Raw genomic sequence first — 16,084 nt, forward strand, 5'->3', positions numbered from 1 at the left:
CAGTGACTGCATCATGTTGTCAGCTGGTAATACACACACACACACACACACACACACACACACACACACACACACACACACACACACACACACACACACACACACACACACACACACACACACAATGACTGGGTCCGTTGACTCACAGCACCAGTCAGAGCTGCAGTCTGGGGGTCAGGAATGACCCATTGCACAAGAACTTGAACCAATCTCTGTTGCTAAGCTTCAGTGAACAAAGATATTACTTTTAAATAAAATTCTGTACAACAAGGTCACTTACTCTATATCTGCTTGGTCCAGCCCTTAAAAGCATTTTCATAAATACATTGACTTGAATTGCATTTTATTTTTAGCTGAAACATCACATCAAATAGAAATTTCTACTTGCCTTGTGCATCGTTTTATAAAGCTTTTATCTGTGATTCAGGCACATTAAGAATCTTTGTAAACTTCTACACATAAGAAGTAACGTTTTGAGAGTCTGCATAAAGCTGTGTTGATATTTGATGGCAGACCCTTAAGTTGGCCCAGTGTAGGAAAAGGGCTGAATAAAATGTCAGTTTTGAAGTGGGAGAAGCAAACAGCCCTGCACAGTAAACTGAATCCAGCACAGTGTTCGAAGGCAGAGGCCTCACTCCATCCGCAGAACCTGGCGAGTAGGAGCAAGAGAGGTTTTGGCCTCTGGGGATTGTTGCCAACAACCTCTTCTTTCCCGCCTCTCAGCCTCGTGCTATCCATGTCCACTGCAGCACTGTACGCTTCAGGCTCCCTGGGGCCCGGTGCTCCAATCACTAGCTGCCCCTATACGGCTGTACCCTCCCCTGCCTGTGGGCTTACTTTCTGGCTCCCTCCTTCTCTCTGCCTGCAAGCATGCACTTGTGGAGGCTGGCTCTTTTACTCCAAGGGGCCCAGCAGTCGCTCCACCCCTCTTACTCCTCAGGATTCAGGCTGCAGCGGTGATGGAACTCTTGGCCATGCTCATGGATCCATTTGTTTGCCACTGAAACATACGGAAAGATACAATGGCTTGATATCTTGGGCCCAAAAACTGATAAATGAAAGTTTGAAGTTTGAAAACCTACAGTGGACTTGAGGTAACATAAAAACTGCTCCCTATGTACACACTTAGGGCTCATTCTAGGTTAACAAAAATATTGTTTGTTTCAGGTGTGGATTCATAAATGAGAAAATATTAACAAATACAATTTTAAATTTCTTCCATTGATCCCTCTAAAGCCTACACACTAGACCTCTAAACATTTATTTTATTCCGTTTTAAAGCCTAAAAAAAGGTTAGGACTTTGGCTGCAAGAAACAACAACACAACCACCAAATTCTCCAGCAGCTGCTTGGTGTGGGTCGATATCATTGTTAGCTTGAGTGGGCCCCTAACACACATTTCGGGAGTTTGATGGTCTGGGCCAACCAGCAGCAGATGTTCAGCTTTCAGTATGAGCGCTCACTGTCTGAACTGCACTCTTTAATATCTGTAAATGCATAATGCAGCACAGATGTTGCCTAGATGTTGTAGCTCTACATTTGCTCCTGTCTGACAGGAGGGCTGAACACTGGAAATGGACCGCAATAATGGCGCAAAAAGGCGAAATCTGTCCATATGAAAACCTGGGCCTGATAAATTGCGTTTTCATCACATCAAACTGGGTTTACTGACTCTTACCCCACTTGTCCCCAATAAGCACCGGGCAACCAGCATGCAGCGTGTCTTCGTTCCCTTGACCATTTCTATGCAGATTCCACCAGAAAATGGCAGCTTTCTGTAAAATAAAAAACAAGAAAATATCACTTTTAATTAGTTAGGAAGTTGCAAATAACATTTACTTTTGTTATTGAATAATCTGACAACTTTTTTCTCAGTTAATAGATCAAGAGACACCAAAACTATGCTATATTTCAATAATAAAATGTTAAACTTGAAAATGTAGCAAACCTATCTCTTGTTTGACAAAATAGATTTAGCTGTATCTGGTTAGAGCTTATCTTGGGTAAAGCTGAATGTCAAGCATAGGAGCTCCAGCAGTTACAATCTATTATTAGTATTTTATTGGTGGTTCATGAGTTTATAAGGAGAATTTCTTTTTCTGTATGAACAACCAGTAAGTGAAATATATATAAAATGTACGGCGAGAGGTGAAACCCTAGGGATGGCCTGGTAAACCTTATACGCTGGCTCATGTAATAACCCAAAAGCAGCCTCAACATCCACTGAGTCTCAGCTTTACAATAGCAGTACTGTGTAGGATAAAGAATTTCATGGCTGTTGTTGCTATGGTCTGAACTTTAAGCATTTTGACAGCTGCTCCAGAGAATGTGATAGAGGAACAGTGAGAGTTGAAAATAAGCTAGCTTGAGGCAAAAATTACACAAATACAAAATATGCTGCTTAGACATTGGCAGAGTGTTTACCTCCACGACTGGAACACTGAAGTTGGCGTAGATGAAGGCTGTGGACCCACCTGCTTCTACAGAGCTGAGCTGTGGAAAAGGACATTCCTTCAGAGTTGTGTCTTGTGTTTATGCGCTTGTGTTATGAAAAGCTCCTCGGTCTGCTGAACTGTTTTAAAAAGCTTAAATGTTAACATGAAATTCTCAATAATGCTATATGTTGCCAAAACACTGAATAGAAAATATAACAACAATGGCTTGAATGTATGAAATAAGACAAAATATGCTAAGTAAAAAATAGGCTTTTATAATGGAGGCAAAAGACAAAAAATAGAGTCTGGTTTTAGTTTGTTGCATGACAGAACATCCATAAAAAGAAATGTTACGCACTGAGGTCACGTATAAACTGGGTTCTCATGCAAAGTCTTGCAGCACTCAAGGCAGAGGCCTGACCACTTCGGAGCAGCAGTAATAGGAACCTGCCCAGAAATCTCTGGCCGCTATCTACTGTAGGTCACACAGGGTCATAATATGGTAAAAGTAAGAAATCACTTACATATATCATGAAGGTTGCCAATCGATTCCCCGTTTTTAGCTTGAACACTGGACTTGAAGGCGACTGGAAAATGTAAACAGTTGATATATCTTGATAATTTAATCTATACCAATATAATAAAGTGTTAACGTTTGTCTAACAAGTATAACAACTCACTGTAGCATGGTCAAAGTGCGGCTCATAGTGGCCTCCAATCCCATAATTCACAACCTGGAGGTACTCGCCATATGGATGCTTCACATTCAGACCTGTGAGCAGGGAGATCTTCTGGTCCAGCTTCCCAACAGTGGAGTGTGCTGAGCTCTTCAGCCATGCACTAGAATACAGAAGTATGATTAATAACTACTCAAACCATGAAAAAGTAACATTTGACATCATTTGCACACTGTTAAGTGTTTAATGTAATACTACAGCAAAGGTAAGTTAATTGTACCTCTTGCTAATGCGATACTCTGCTGTTGCCTGTTTCTCTCCAGCTGCCACCACAGATCGCCTCAACTTGTCAGCAAAGATAGAAAACAGCATTTTATGAGTCTGTATTTGTTACAGCAGCCAAGCATTAATGTCGAGCTGCAGGCACTGGCAAATGTGAGTAAGAGCCTGTAAACCAGCTCCAATGACATGTCAAATCATAAGAAAAGAAAGGAAGTATATGACAGGTCTGTGAACTCTAAACAACAGACCTGTGTTAGAGGCTGAATGTGAAACCTGCTCATGGTTACTGAATGCTCCAAACGAATACCAGTCCCTGGGCCTGTTTTCAACAAACCCACAGGCTGACATAATGATGAAATAAGCATAGGGGTTTCCATCTGAGCACAGCATGGAAAATTCATTGAACAATGCCAAAACCTCACAGAAACTATAGGGTTTTGAGTTAGCCCACCAAATATTCCCTAAAGTAACTGAGTCAGCTCTGAGGACCATGCACTGCAGTTTTCATTAAATGAGCAGAAAAGTGAGTTGCTTTCACTTAGATACTGAGGTTCCATCATAGAGGACTGAATATTTACCAGTGGGGTTATTTGGACAGTTTGAGGCGCTCAGCCAAGTTTTTGTAGTAATGTATATCCCTCATTCCTTTAGCTAAATGTTTGGAAGCAGACCAACTCTTCCTCCATAGGATCTTTCCAATAAGAGAAGGCTGGCCGAGACCCATTGCAGAGTAGATTCTCAGGTAGTATGGATGTTTACAACATATTTGTTGTTATAGGCACCTTTTTACTCATTTAAATCTTTATTCAAGGCCATGAAGCACAATGTTGTTCCTTGGCTTCAAGCTTATTCTCCTTATTTAATGCACTCTTTAACAATAAACTGATTAATCAGCTAAATGTAAGTTTTAAAAGAGAGTATATTCACTATCAAAAACTGCCCCATTTAGTGAGTGTCTTCAACTACAGAACTAAAGTAAATGTACTGTAGGTAATCACTGTTCACCACTGACAAAGACAAAAGCTTTCTCACAAGTTTAAATGCATCACTGCCTCTTAAAAGCACTATCTCAGTGCTCAAATTCTGACAATTTGAAAAGCTTACAAGAGTAAGGAAAAGCTAACATAAGGGCAGATGTCCATGTGATTCTAGCAAAGCCGACAACAACAGTGGAACGTTTTCTGCTAGAAGCCACATAGACATTATACAGTATATCCTAAACAGACACTATGAATAAGGACAATTAAAAAACAATATCCCAGGTAATTGTAAGGGCATTGGATCGTCATTGTTGGAAAATAACAGTAAAAATAGCCCAGACTTTTCAATGTGAGACTAAACAGGTGTTTACATGGCAATAGCAAAGTGTTACATTTAAGCAATTTTCTAACACGGTTTGTCTATTTGTTGATTTTGACTGACAAAATATATAATATATTTTTCATCCTCCTTTTTGTGAGTCCCATGAGAGAAAAACTCTGCAAAACAGGGGATTTAAACACTTTCCAGATTCATATTGGATTAAGTAAAAAAATGCAGTGTTAACTGTAAAAACATGGCTTGTTTTCATAATTCCTAAAAGGATGACGTATTGGAGAAACATGTTTTTTGGTTTTACCCACAAATGATGAGGAAAAAGCACTTACTCCTGGCTGAGCGGTCGTCTTGATGTCCTCAGCCTCTGTGTCAGTGATGAAGTTGTGGTACAGGACCACATACGGCTGCAGGCTCAGCACTTCACGTCTCACAGGCAGCAGTAGCAGTCCAGGATTTCCGTTGGTGAAGAAGTCGCAGAATAGTCTGGGGTTTTTAAAATGCATTTGCTGCTAAGAGAATCAGACATCTGAAGTCCATTAACAAGAACAAAATAGGAATTATTTTTCTTCTTCATCTGCAAACAATTGCTTATAGCTTAGTTATTTTATTTTGCATGAGCTTAAAAGGAATTATAATAAGGATAGTCTTTTTATGGGCTAGGAAATATCCGTTAGAGACTTACATCTTAATAAAATCGGAGCTGAAACTCCAAAATATTGTCGAATTTGACTACAACATGTTAACAACTATTGTTTGGATTGCTATGACATTTGGTATGCCATCATCATGTTAAAGTTTCAATTCGTCCAATACTTTGGTTTATGACCAACTACACATTACATCACATCAGATTAAATTTCACTTTTTATCATAAGCGTGTCATGAGGAGCATGCTGACATTAGCATTCAGCTCAAATGTCATATAAGATTAGTGGCACTCTTAAACATTAAATATCAAGCACATAACTCAATGCTGACTATACCTAACACTTTCTCTAACAGACTGTACAAACACAAACAAACAACACATGAGAATTAAGATTCATTGGTATATTCCATCAGGGACCTCTGCTATCGGAATAGCAGATTTCCTTTCATTGCACATTCGGTTTAACACTTTGCTGTATTAACTTATCCGTGATACCTTCCAATTATTTGGCTAACACACAGTATGTTTCAGAATGATAAATTGTGATGAATACCTGAGAGCCTTGGGTCTGGCAGAGAGTCTCGTAAGTGTCCCTGGTCCTTAAAGAATCTGAGGTGGGTCTCTTTAGACCATGGTCTGTAGTTGATAAGGTTGGACTCCTCACCAGCAGCTTCTCGTATTTCTCAACATTCTGCAAAACCCTTCCATTCATTGGATCTGAAAAAAAGGTGTAAATACTGAACATTATACAGGGCATACTTCTTAGGACAGTTAGTCAATTTAGGCAAGTTCAAACAAGCAGGACAGGATTAAAGGAAAAGGGCAGGTTAAATAAAAAAGTATTACCATGATGCAGTAACTCCTGGGATAAACTGAGAGCGTAGGAGATGTTTCCTGTCTGAAACAATGAGAGGAATTTAGGGCATTGCAATCTATCAGTCAACTTCCAAGTGTGCATTCCCAAAGTGTCCATCTTCTTACTTTAAAATGAGAGAAGGCCAGGTGATCCAGAGCATCCTCTAAAGTGCCTGCATTCTCTGGTAACCACTCGCCTCCTGTGCCCCTGAATAGACGCACCGACTCCTCCAACCACTGCACTGAGTGGTAGTAGTCTTGCTGCTCGTAGGCCACCTGGGTAAAACAACATCAGGGTAACAGCCATTCATTCAAACGGTGGCTAAAGTATTTGTCATATTGGTTGTATTCAGGCTCTTAACAGAATAAGTTCATGTCATTAGGCTCTGGTCAGTATGCACTCATGGCTGCCAGGTTTGAATCTAGACTCCTGTTCGGTCACAACTAATGACCACCATTCAGTTAGCCTAAGCCTAAGCAGGGCTAAATCATTTTGGCTGATTCAACTCCTTTTGAAATGAATAAAGACATGGCATCTTCCACTGATGGCATTATATGTCTAAATATAATCCTTTTATTTTGTACCTACTTAGACTTAATTTTCAGTGACGCTATTTGTGTGTGCTGGGTTTTTGTTTTTCTATCTCTGAAGTTATTTATTCTGCTGTTCACTCTTACAAAAAAATATTGATCACAATGAGATTAGCGGTTTAAATGAAGTTCAGAATTGTCGGTTCGACAGTCCAAAGCCAAAGAATGTTAATTTACTGTGAATTATTTTGGGATCAACTAATTGAAGCAGCTCTGGGTTTGTTTTTAACTTAACAATGTATAATACTTCCCCAAACTGGTCCACTGTAAGCATGTCAATCTATGAGATTACACCTATCTGATCTCAAGCAACTACATTGTGGATAGAGCTGCGTGTCTGTTGATTAAAAAGCTTGATTGTTTTTACACCAAGAACGTCATGCACACAGGCATACTATACTCTGCCTCGAACGTGTTTTGTATCTGACTTGACTTGATGAAATAGGTGCTGACTACAGGCCTGACAGCACCCACATAAAACAGGGTGCCATGTGTCTCCCCCATCACAGATTATATCCACAACCCCCTCCAGACAGCACACAAACAAAATTCCAGTGTCGCATTTAACCCCCCAAAAACACTCAAAGACTTGACACACTGACAGTTCACAACATTGCAACCCATTATTTTGGAGCTGTGAACGCTAAAGAACCAATTGATTTTTTTAAAAAAAGAGCTAATTTCTGCAATCTCAGAACAGCCTGAGGGAAGAATCAGTTAATATAATCTTTAAAATCTCCTCAAATAAACCGACATGTGAAAAACATCTACTCTAGCCCTGCTGGTTTTGAGGAACAGTTTAACGGCCATATAAAATCTTGTAAAGGCAACTTTTTCACTTTTTTACCGTTTAAAGATCATCTCAGATAATCTCAGCCTTAGTACAAGTGAAAACAAGCTCAGGTTCTCTGCTCCAAAAGCTTTTGCTGTGTGAGATAATGTATTTTCCATACAGGAGGAAGTCTCTCCCACACAGTGCCCTGCCCTAACACATCACCACTGTACATAAAAAATGAAATGTATAGCTGCGAAAAACTTTTTTTCCTTCATTCTGCTTCTCTTTGTAATAGTATATTCATCTACACATGGAACAGATTCCCAGGCATGCAATGGGAAAAATGTTATCTTTTTCCATGCTTGACTGTCTGGATTCCCACCACACAATGACTGATAGGTGAGGAAAAAAAGTATTTTGCAGACCTTCGAAATGGGATGTTTTCTTCTGCATTTCAGGATTTATAGAGCTCACAAATGGGCAATAGAGCACTGAGTTACTGAAGAACTGCGCTTAAGAAGACACTTTTACGAAGGCTTTCCTGTGCATAAGCCTACTTTTTTACATTACACAATACATCTACTCCATTACATTTAAGAGGGTACTCTTTTTTTACTCAACAACATTTATTTGCAAGCTGTTACTGGTTGTTTTCCAGCTTTTTACAAAAAAGCTGTGTCTATTTATGACATATTGTCACATTTCAGACAGTAATTTTCAAACTTCGCAGATTGTTTCAATTTAAGCGTTTTTAAGAGAAACAATCTCCAATATTTCACAAAAAAGTTAACAAAAGTTTTTAAAAAGCATAACTTTTTTTCCCCACTTTCGTCTTTCATTAAAAGTCTCATGTCCTCTCAGAATTATCTTGGGACTCTAGATTGAGAGCCTCTGTACTAAACTACCTAGATGGAGCTTATATAAACCAGGCTAAAGTAGCTCCCCATTGATGCAGTAGTCAAATCTAATAACGTCATCAATAGCCTTAAGATACTTATGTCGGGGGCGACTTTTCTGCAGATTATTTTTCCACCAAGGCAAATAAACCAAAATCACTGGGATGAAGCAATAAATGAAAATAGTGAATTGTGTACCTTTCCGACCATAAAGCAGTCATCACCCGACAGCGGGACAGACACCTTGGGCCGGTAGATATCAATAGGCTGGCCTTCAGTGACTCTCTGGAAATGACCCCTTACGAGGCTGGCCACCTGGAGAACATACACATCCTGCAGTCTCATCAGCCCCTTGGCGGCCCCCTGGAGGTCTTCCAGTTTGGGCAGATCCGCCTCTTCCTCCCCGTAACTGGACCTGAGGGCTGGACAGCAGAAGGCCAAAAGGTTAGTGGGGGGGTTGGGTGGTGACAGCTGAGAAGAGGAGTAGGGGGCGTTATCACCACCAGATGTGTCTGTAAAGAAGGCAGAGAGCCAACCTTGTGTGTTCTCCTGGGCTTCGTTGCTGTAGACTACATTCAGCCACTCTGAATGCAGCCGCTTGATCAGGGTGAAAGCCACCAGTGGGTTGGCCATCGCAGTCGCCGGGCCTTTGTACAGTTCAGTGTGCAGGTCTGACACTTTGGCATAAAAGCTGCAGGGAAGATTGTAGACTGTGGTTACAAAAAGGAAAAAGAAACCATGTGCTCAGACAGTTTCACCTTTTGCAGGTGAGTCCTGGAAACCTTAAGGTGATCTTGAAGATCATTAGAATTGGTCAAAGAAAATAAAAACATTTATAGGAACATAGAACAATACCTTTTCAGTATATTATGCTTTGGTATATATAAACAGAGTGTTAAAACATGGCACTTGATATAGCCAATGCCTTGAAATAAACAGTATTGCATCAAAATAAATGACGGGAAAAAAGGAGAAAGCAGCAGTTAAATCACTGCAATGAATGATGATAGCCTAATAAAATTAATAAGTAAATAATGACTATACACATCATTTTATATTATTGAAACGGATGAATAAAGCTGATGCATGACATTACTCATTTTCCAACCTCACACCACAAAGATTTCATGGTCAAAAGGGCTGGAAGAAACTGTTGAATCATGAGCATAAAATGGTGTATCAGTCATACTGTTTCAACAAGACAATAAAGGTTTTTGAGTGGAAGTATGCTGATAAGACACTATTGTAAAGAGACAGCTGATAGCTTAGATTGTGTTATTTTAAATAAATAAACCTCTTTAAGATTTAAAGGAAAACAGTTAAGGACTGATAATGTCATTAGGTGGTAATGTTTTAGTTTTTCATTGCTAATTGAAAAGCAGATTTCAATTTGTTGGTATAAAAATGGGAAGACATCTCATGAATGTGTCTGTGGGTGAGTTACACACATGATCACAGTCTTGCACTATTAAAGATACTTTTCTGTGTGAGCTGTGAATTAGTCCTTTAAAATACCCAAAAGACGTGTGCACTGCTGTTCCTCAGGGTATGTATTGCATCCTCAGAACTCTCCAGGGGAACCACAAAAGTGTAGATGCATCTTGAGTGTCACTTACCGTTTGACGTCCTCCAGTCTCTCTAACTCGTGGTCAATGTACGTTTTCAAGTAATCGATCAGCTTCCGCTCAACGGTGATCGCCTGCTTCACGTTAAGCAGCGACGTATACATTTCCCCTAAAGACACGGGGATCAGCGCGACAGTCAGGATACTCCAGCAGAAGCAAATACGTGTAGGATACTTCATCTCAGCGCAGATAATAGCGTTATTCCGGTTGTTCAACAGCAGCGTCAGTTGGTGAGCTCCTCTCTCCCTGCCCTAAACTGTACTGAGGATCTTCAGGAGTTACAACATGCCTCTACAGTCCACATAGGGATCTCCCTCATCCTGCTCTGAGATCAGCTTTCCCCTTCTGCAGCCTGAATTCAGTCAGGACAATAGTTTTATCATTACAGCACGACAGGTTTATATGCACTATTAATGACAAGAACCTATTAAACTTTATGGAGTTTGGGTTCTGTGCCAGTGTGTGAAGACTGTTTCTGATTTAACGAGCTACACACTCAGTTTGAGTTTATATTCCTGCAAATAAATCATGAACATGAGAAGGATTCATTCTGGGTATAACTTATGCACCACCTAATATAACATGTTTTTATTTTACTGTTGGTGATGAGGGTATCAGTGATGGGGGTATCAATGATGAGGGTATCAATGACAAAAGCGTTTAATGCATTAGATTTTGAGTTTGGAGTGAGTGAGACACCTGCAGGTGAATGACATGCACAACAACCAAACTACCATTCATAAGCTGCCCAGTTAAAGACATGCATTTATTATGGTGAATCTTTTTTTTAAAGTATATATATTATTGATATTGATATTGATATATATATATATATATATATATATATATAAATAGCATTACATTAAATGTATATGATGTGTACTCGCAAATACATAGGCCAATATAAAGGATTTACAACTGACAACTTTTATATTTTTGCACAAAAACACACATTAAGCTTCTCATAACATATTATCATAGACTTAGTAATATGAATGCACAAAAATGTAAATATCTTAGTAAATTATCTATCCTTTTGTTATGGAATGTGCAAATATGAACTTACAGCAGTTTGCAGTGTTGCACTTTGTGTTTCCTATATTTTAATATTGATAATGTCACCAACATGCAATGGAAATCTTAAAGTGTAAACATGAGGGCTGTCACACAATTATGTTTTTTTTTGCATTCTTTGTGTATTCAAAGTTTTTTCACCTTCTAAAAAATATTGGTAAATAAAATACTATACTTTTAAAAAAACATTTAAAGCCCTTTTTAAGGAACTTTACTCAATTATAATGGTACAAAAAAAGATGCAAAACCCTGTTTAAACATCACAAATACATCCTTTTACATTTGTGTATTATATTTGAGAACTCAAAACTAAATGGGCCTGCTCAAGAAACAGGCAAGTTGTTCTGCAGCTTGCACCTTACACTGGGTCTGACTTTGTTTGAGCAGCAGAGAAAAGTTCTCCCGAAGCAGTCTCTGAGAGTCTGATCTCTAAAGCCATAGATAAGTGGGCTGAGAAAGCGGGGTATAAGGATGAAACTGAAATAATTAAAAAAGGTGATATCCTCTGGTTGCCAGCTGACATGCGGCAGAAGGAGACCTTCAGTGATGGGAAGAGTAAAGGCCAACATGCACAGGAGCAGCTGAAAGCCGTGCAGCAGCACAGTGTGCATGGCTTTGCTCGCAGACACTTTATTCTGTCTCATCTTTCTGGTTTGCAGCATGATTTTAATGTATGTAAAGAAGATGACAACAGACACTACTGCAAAGAAGAGAATATTAACAGCAGCTTGGAACAATGTCTGGATTGGAGATGAGTTGATATAAGTGGCTTTGCAGAGCACAGGTGTGGAGAGGATATCCACAGCAGGATTTCTTTCCCCAATAGCGTATTCTATCATAGGGAAACTAAAGCTGAGAAACCAAATGAACAGAATAATGATCCAGATACGGTCAGATCGCCAGGTGGCCGGACGTTGCAGTGGGTAGAGGATCGCCACATAACGCTCCAGTGACATAGTGGCCAGGATTAAAGGTGTGTTCATGAATGTGGAAGTGGAAAGTAACAGCAAAGGAACACAGTAGACAGTAGCAAATTTTACCCGGCCAATGACTAAGAGGAAAAGAATCACAGAGGAGAAGAGCTGGAGGGTGTCGTTATTCAGCATGTAGGCAAACAGGATATAACGGGAGGTGTCCAGGAAGTGCCTGTTAGTTGCAAAGATGCGCAGCATGACAACAACGCAACAGAGGAAGATGCAGAAGAAAGGATGACCACACACACCTTGATGATCACAGAGAGGCTTCTGTGGGAAGTTGCATTGCGTGTTAATTCAGTCAGATTCTGCATTCTGCAAATGTAGACAATAAAGCAAACCCTTTTGCAAACCTGTAAGACAAAAAGCATTAGGTTTGTAAACACTCAACAATGACATCCTCAAAAAAGCACAATAAAACTTTGCTGAATTAAAAGAGCAGCGTACTGTTAATAAGTAAATACTGGATCATTTAAAGTAAAACCTCACATTTGTAACAAAAAATATATAATCTATTTCCCCTTTTATTCACCCATTTAAACAGAGTATTTGTACTGTTATTATATACACATCTAACCTTTAGAATAAAAGAGACCCCAACTCACCTAAGAACTTGTTCATCAGATTTCTGTTCTTATCATCAAACTGGATGAAGAACATCTCTTAGCTGTTCTTCCCTTATCTGAAGTGTTCAGCCCATTTCACATCTTCTTGATTCATGCCAGATTCCTCCAGAGATGCATTTTTACATGCTATCATCATACACCATGATGCTTCTCATTAACATATTTCAGTGGGGACATGCAGAATCTATCCTGTTGCAGTATTTGTGGAAGCAGTAATAAGTGGCTACTAAAAAAAACAAAGTAATAAACCCAGAAAAACTACTTTATTTAGTTCTCATGTTTTGGCTTGGGTCTAATATCACCATACTTTTACTAAATTACACAGTTAATAATAGAATGTGATATTATAAAACACTCCACAATTGAGCGTAGATAGCCTAATAGGTTGCTGTTTGACCACATTAAAAAGGACTGTTTTAAGGCATTCATTAGTTTCTGGTTAATGAAGAAAAACTCCAAACTACTATTATCACCTGATCAATATAACACACTTTTGGGCATTTCTGAAATTATTTCGATAACTAAAGTAATAATTTGTCTGTTCCGTTCATGTGTATAAATGAGAGTAGCAGTGAATTAGTATGCACAATACCTGGATTCTTTATTGGTATATGTATTAAAAAACTAACGTTTTTCACCTGGGAACAGGACTCTGATTTCTTCATGCAGTGTACTATTCTACATGATAGGTTTGAAAGATGAAAGCCATGTTGTGTTTTTGTGATTGTATGACTTTAAATATCTGTGAAAAATTTTGCTCACTACAAAAGGCCTGAACTATTAGCTTACGTGCAACCAATCACACACACAGTCCTTCATGCTCAGTGCGGCATGCTTATTTAGAGAATGAGAATTTTAATACCCAGTTCCCAATACACAGTGTAATATGTGGTCATGCCAATAAAGCCCCTTTGTATTGTACTGTATTGTAATACCAGCAGCAGCTGCCGTACCTTATGTAAGACACCTAAAATTCAGTCATATAATTTAGTTCTCTTTTTTGATGCAGCTGGCACAAAACAGTCAGTGCCTGGTTTATGTTTAACAGCAGTCAATCTATAACCAGCTGTTGATCTTCTCACAGAAAGTGCTAAGGTTTCCGCAAATGTTTGGTTTACAGCGGTTACCAGAGGATAATGTAAAAAAAAGTGTCTTATAGCATAATTAATAAATGAATGTGACTCGGACACAGAACATTAGTTTAAAATGGATGAATGGATTTATCTGACCGAAAAAAAGAGTAATTCATTTAAATGAATAGAAGTTTCGGAATAAATCAGCACTTGCATATAATGAGACAATGAGCTTATCACAGTAGCTTCTAAAACATATTGGTCAATTAAATACAAGACTTGTAAATACCATTTAAAGCCCTTTTTAAGGAACTTTACTAAATTATAATGGTACAGAAAAACCTGCAAAACCCTGTTTAAACATCACAAATACATCCTTTTACATTTGTGTATTATATTTGAGAACTCAAAACTAAATGGGCCTGCTCAAGAAACAGGCAAGTTGTTCTGCAGCTTGCACCTTACACTGGGTCTGACTTTGTTTGAGCAGCAGAGAAAAGTTCTCCCGAAGCAGTCTCTGAGAGTCTGATCTCTAAAGCCATAGATAAGTGGGCTGAGAAAGCGGGGTATAAGGATGAAACTGAAATAATTAAAAAAGGAGATATCCTCTGGTTGCCAGCTGACATGCGGCACCAGGATACGTTCAGTGATGGGAAGAGTAAAGGCCAACATGCACAGGAGCAGCTGAAAGCCGTGCAGCAGCACAGTGTGCATGGCTTTGCTCGCAGACACTTTATTCTGTCTCATCTTTCTGGTTTGCAGCATGATTTTAATGTATGTAAAGAGGATGACAACAGACACTACTGCAAAGAAGAGAATATTAACAGCAGCTTGGAACAATATCTGGATTGGAGATGAGTTGATATAAGTGGGTTTGCAGAGCACAGGTGTGGAGAGGATATCCACAGCAGGATTTCTTTCCCCCATAGTGTATTCTATCATAGGGAAACTAAAGCTGAGAAACCAAATGAACAGAATAATGATCCAGATACGGTCAGACCGCCAGGGGGCCGGACGTTGCAGTGGGTAGAGGATCGCCACATAACGCTCCAGTGACATAGTGGCCAGGATTAAAGGTGTGTTCATGAATGTGGAAGTGGAAAGTAACAGCAAAGGAACACAGTAGACAATAGCAAATTTTACCCGGCCAATGACTAAGAGGAAAAGAATCACAGAGGAGAAGAGCTGGAGGGTGTCGTTATTCAGCATGTAGGCAAACAGGATATAACGGGAGGTGTCCAGGAAGTGCCTGTTAGTTGCAAAGATGCGCAGCATGACAACAACGCAACAGAGGAAGACGCAAAAGAAAGGGATGACCACACACACCTTGATGATCACAGAGAAGCTTCTGTGGGAAGTTGCATTGCTTGTTAATTCAGTCAGATTCTGCATTCTGCAAATGTAGACAATAAAGCAAACCCTTTTGCAAACCTGTAAGACAAAAACTGTAAATGAGTAAATACTGGATAGTTTAAAATAAAACCTAAAATTTGTAACAAAAAATATATAATCTATTTCCCCTTTTATTCACCCATTTAAACAGAGTATTTGTACTGTTATTATATATACATCTAACCTTTAGAATAAAAGAGACCCCAACTCATCTAAGAACTTGTTCATCAGATTTCTGTTCTTATCATCAAACTGGATGAAGAACATCTCTTAGCTGTTCTTCCCTTATCTGAAGTGTTCAGCCCATTTCACATCTTCTTGATTCATGCCAGATTCCTCCAGAGATGCATTTTTACATGCTATCATCATACACCATGATGCTTCTCATTAACATATTTCAGTGGGGACATGCAGAATCTATCCTGTTGCAGTATTTGTGGAAGCAGTAATAAGTGGCTACTCAAAAAAGCAAAGTAATAAACCCAGAAAAACTACTTTATTTAGTTCTCATGTTTTGGCTTGGGTCTAATAACACCATACTTTTACTAAATTACACAGTTAATAATAGAATGTGATATTATTAAACACTCCACAATTGAGCGTAGATAGCCTAATAGGTTGCTGTTTGACCACATTAAAAAGGACTGTTTTAAGGCATTCATTAGTTTCTGGTTAATGAAGAAAAACTCCAAACTACTATTATCACCTGATCAATATAACACACTTTTGGGCATTTCTGAAATTATTTTGATTACTAAACTAATATTTTTACTGTTCCTTGTAAGTGTATAAATGAGAGTAGCAGTGAATTAGTATGCACAATACCTGGATCCTGAAAAGCTT

At 38.9% G+C, this 16,084-nt stretch overlaps 3 protein-coding genes across 3 annotated transcripts; all 3 read right to left on the reverse strand.

Annotated features, from left to right (window-relative positions):
* Nucleotides 1-25: 25 nt before the first annotated feature.
* p4ha3 (prolyl 4-hydroxylase, alpha polypeptide III) lies at nucleotides 26-10,340 on the reverse strand. The gene is made up of 13 exons (XM_063907344.1): nucleotides 10,094-10,340; nucleotides 9,014-9,168; nucleotides 8,676-8,899; nucleotides 6,342-6,491; nucleotides 6,207-6,258; nucleotides 5,914-6,077; nucleotides 5,041-5,220; nucleotides 3,393-3,457; nucleotides 3,116-3,275; nucleotides 2,960-3,022; nucleotides 2,425-2,493; nucleotides 1,679-1,775; nucleotides 26-1,000 (listed from the first exon to the last, which is right to left on the reverse strand). Exons 1-13 carry the CDS (start codon nucleotides 10,279-10,281, stop codon nucleotides 930-932), a joined length of 1,638 nt encoding a protein of 545 aa, XP_063763414.1. The 5' UTR covers nucleotides 10,282-10,340; the 3' UTR covers nucleotides 26-929.
* Nucleotides 10,341-11,499: 1,159 nt separating this feature from the next.
* LOC134880757 (odorant receptor 131-2-like) lies at nucleotides 11,500-12,464 on the reverse strand. Its single transcript, XM_063907827.1, is given in 2 exon segments — nucleotides 11,500-12,386; nucleotides 12,389-12,464. Coding segments are annotated over 2 exon segments (963 nt in total).
* A 1,811-nt stretch (nucleotides 12,465-14,275) lies between these two features.
* LOC134880756 (odorant receptor 131-2-like) lies at nucleotides 14,276-15,241 on the reverse strand. Its single transcript, XM_063907826.1, has one exon. The coding sequence runs from the start codon at nucleotides 15,239-15,241 to the stop codon at nucleotides 14,276-14,278; it is 966 nt and encodes a 321-aa protein (XP_063763896.1).
* Nucleotides 15,242-16,084: the final 843 nt, after the last annotated feature.

The sequence above is a fragment of the Eleginops maclovinus genome, chromosome 18 (genome assembly GCF_036324505.1).
Source record: "Eleginops maclovinus isolate JMC-PN-2008 ecotype Puerto Natales chromosome 18, JC_Emac_rtc_rv5, whole genome shotgun sequence".
In the NCBI taxonomy this organism is placed as follows: Eukaryota; Metazoa; Chordata; class Actinopteri; order Perciformes; family Eleginopidae; genus Eleginops; species Eleginops maclovinus.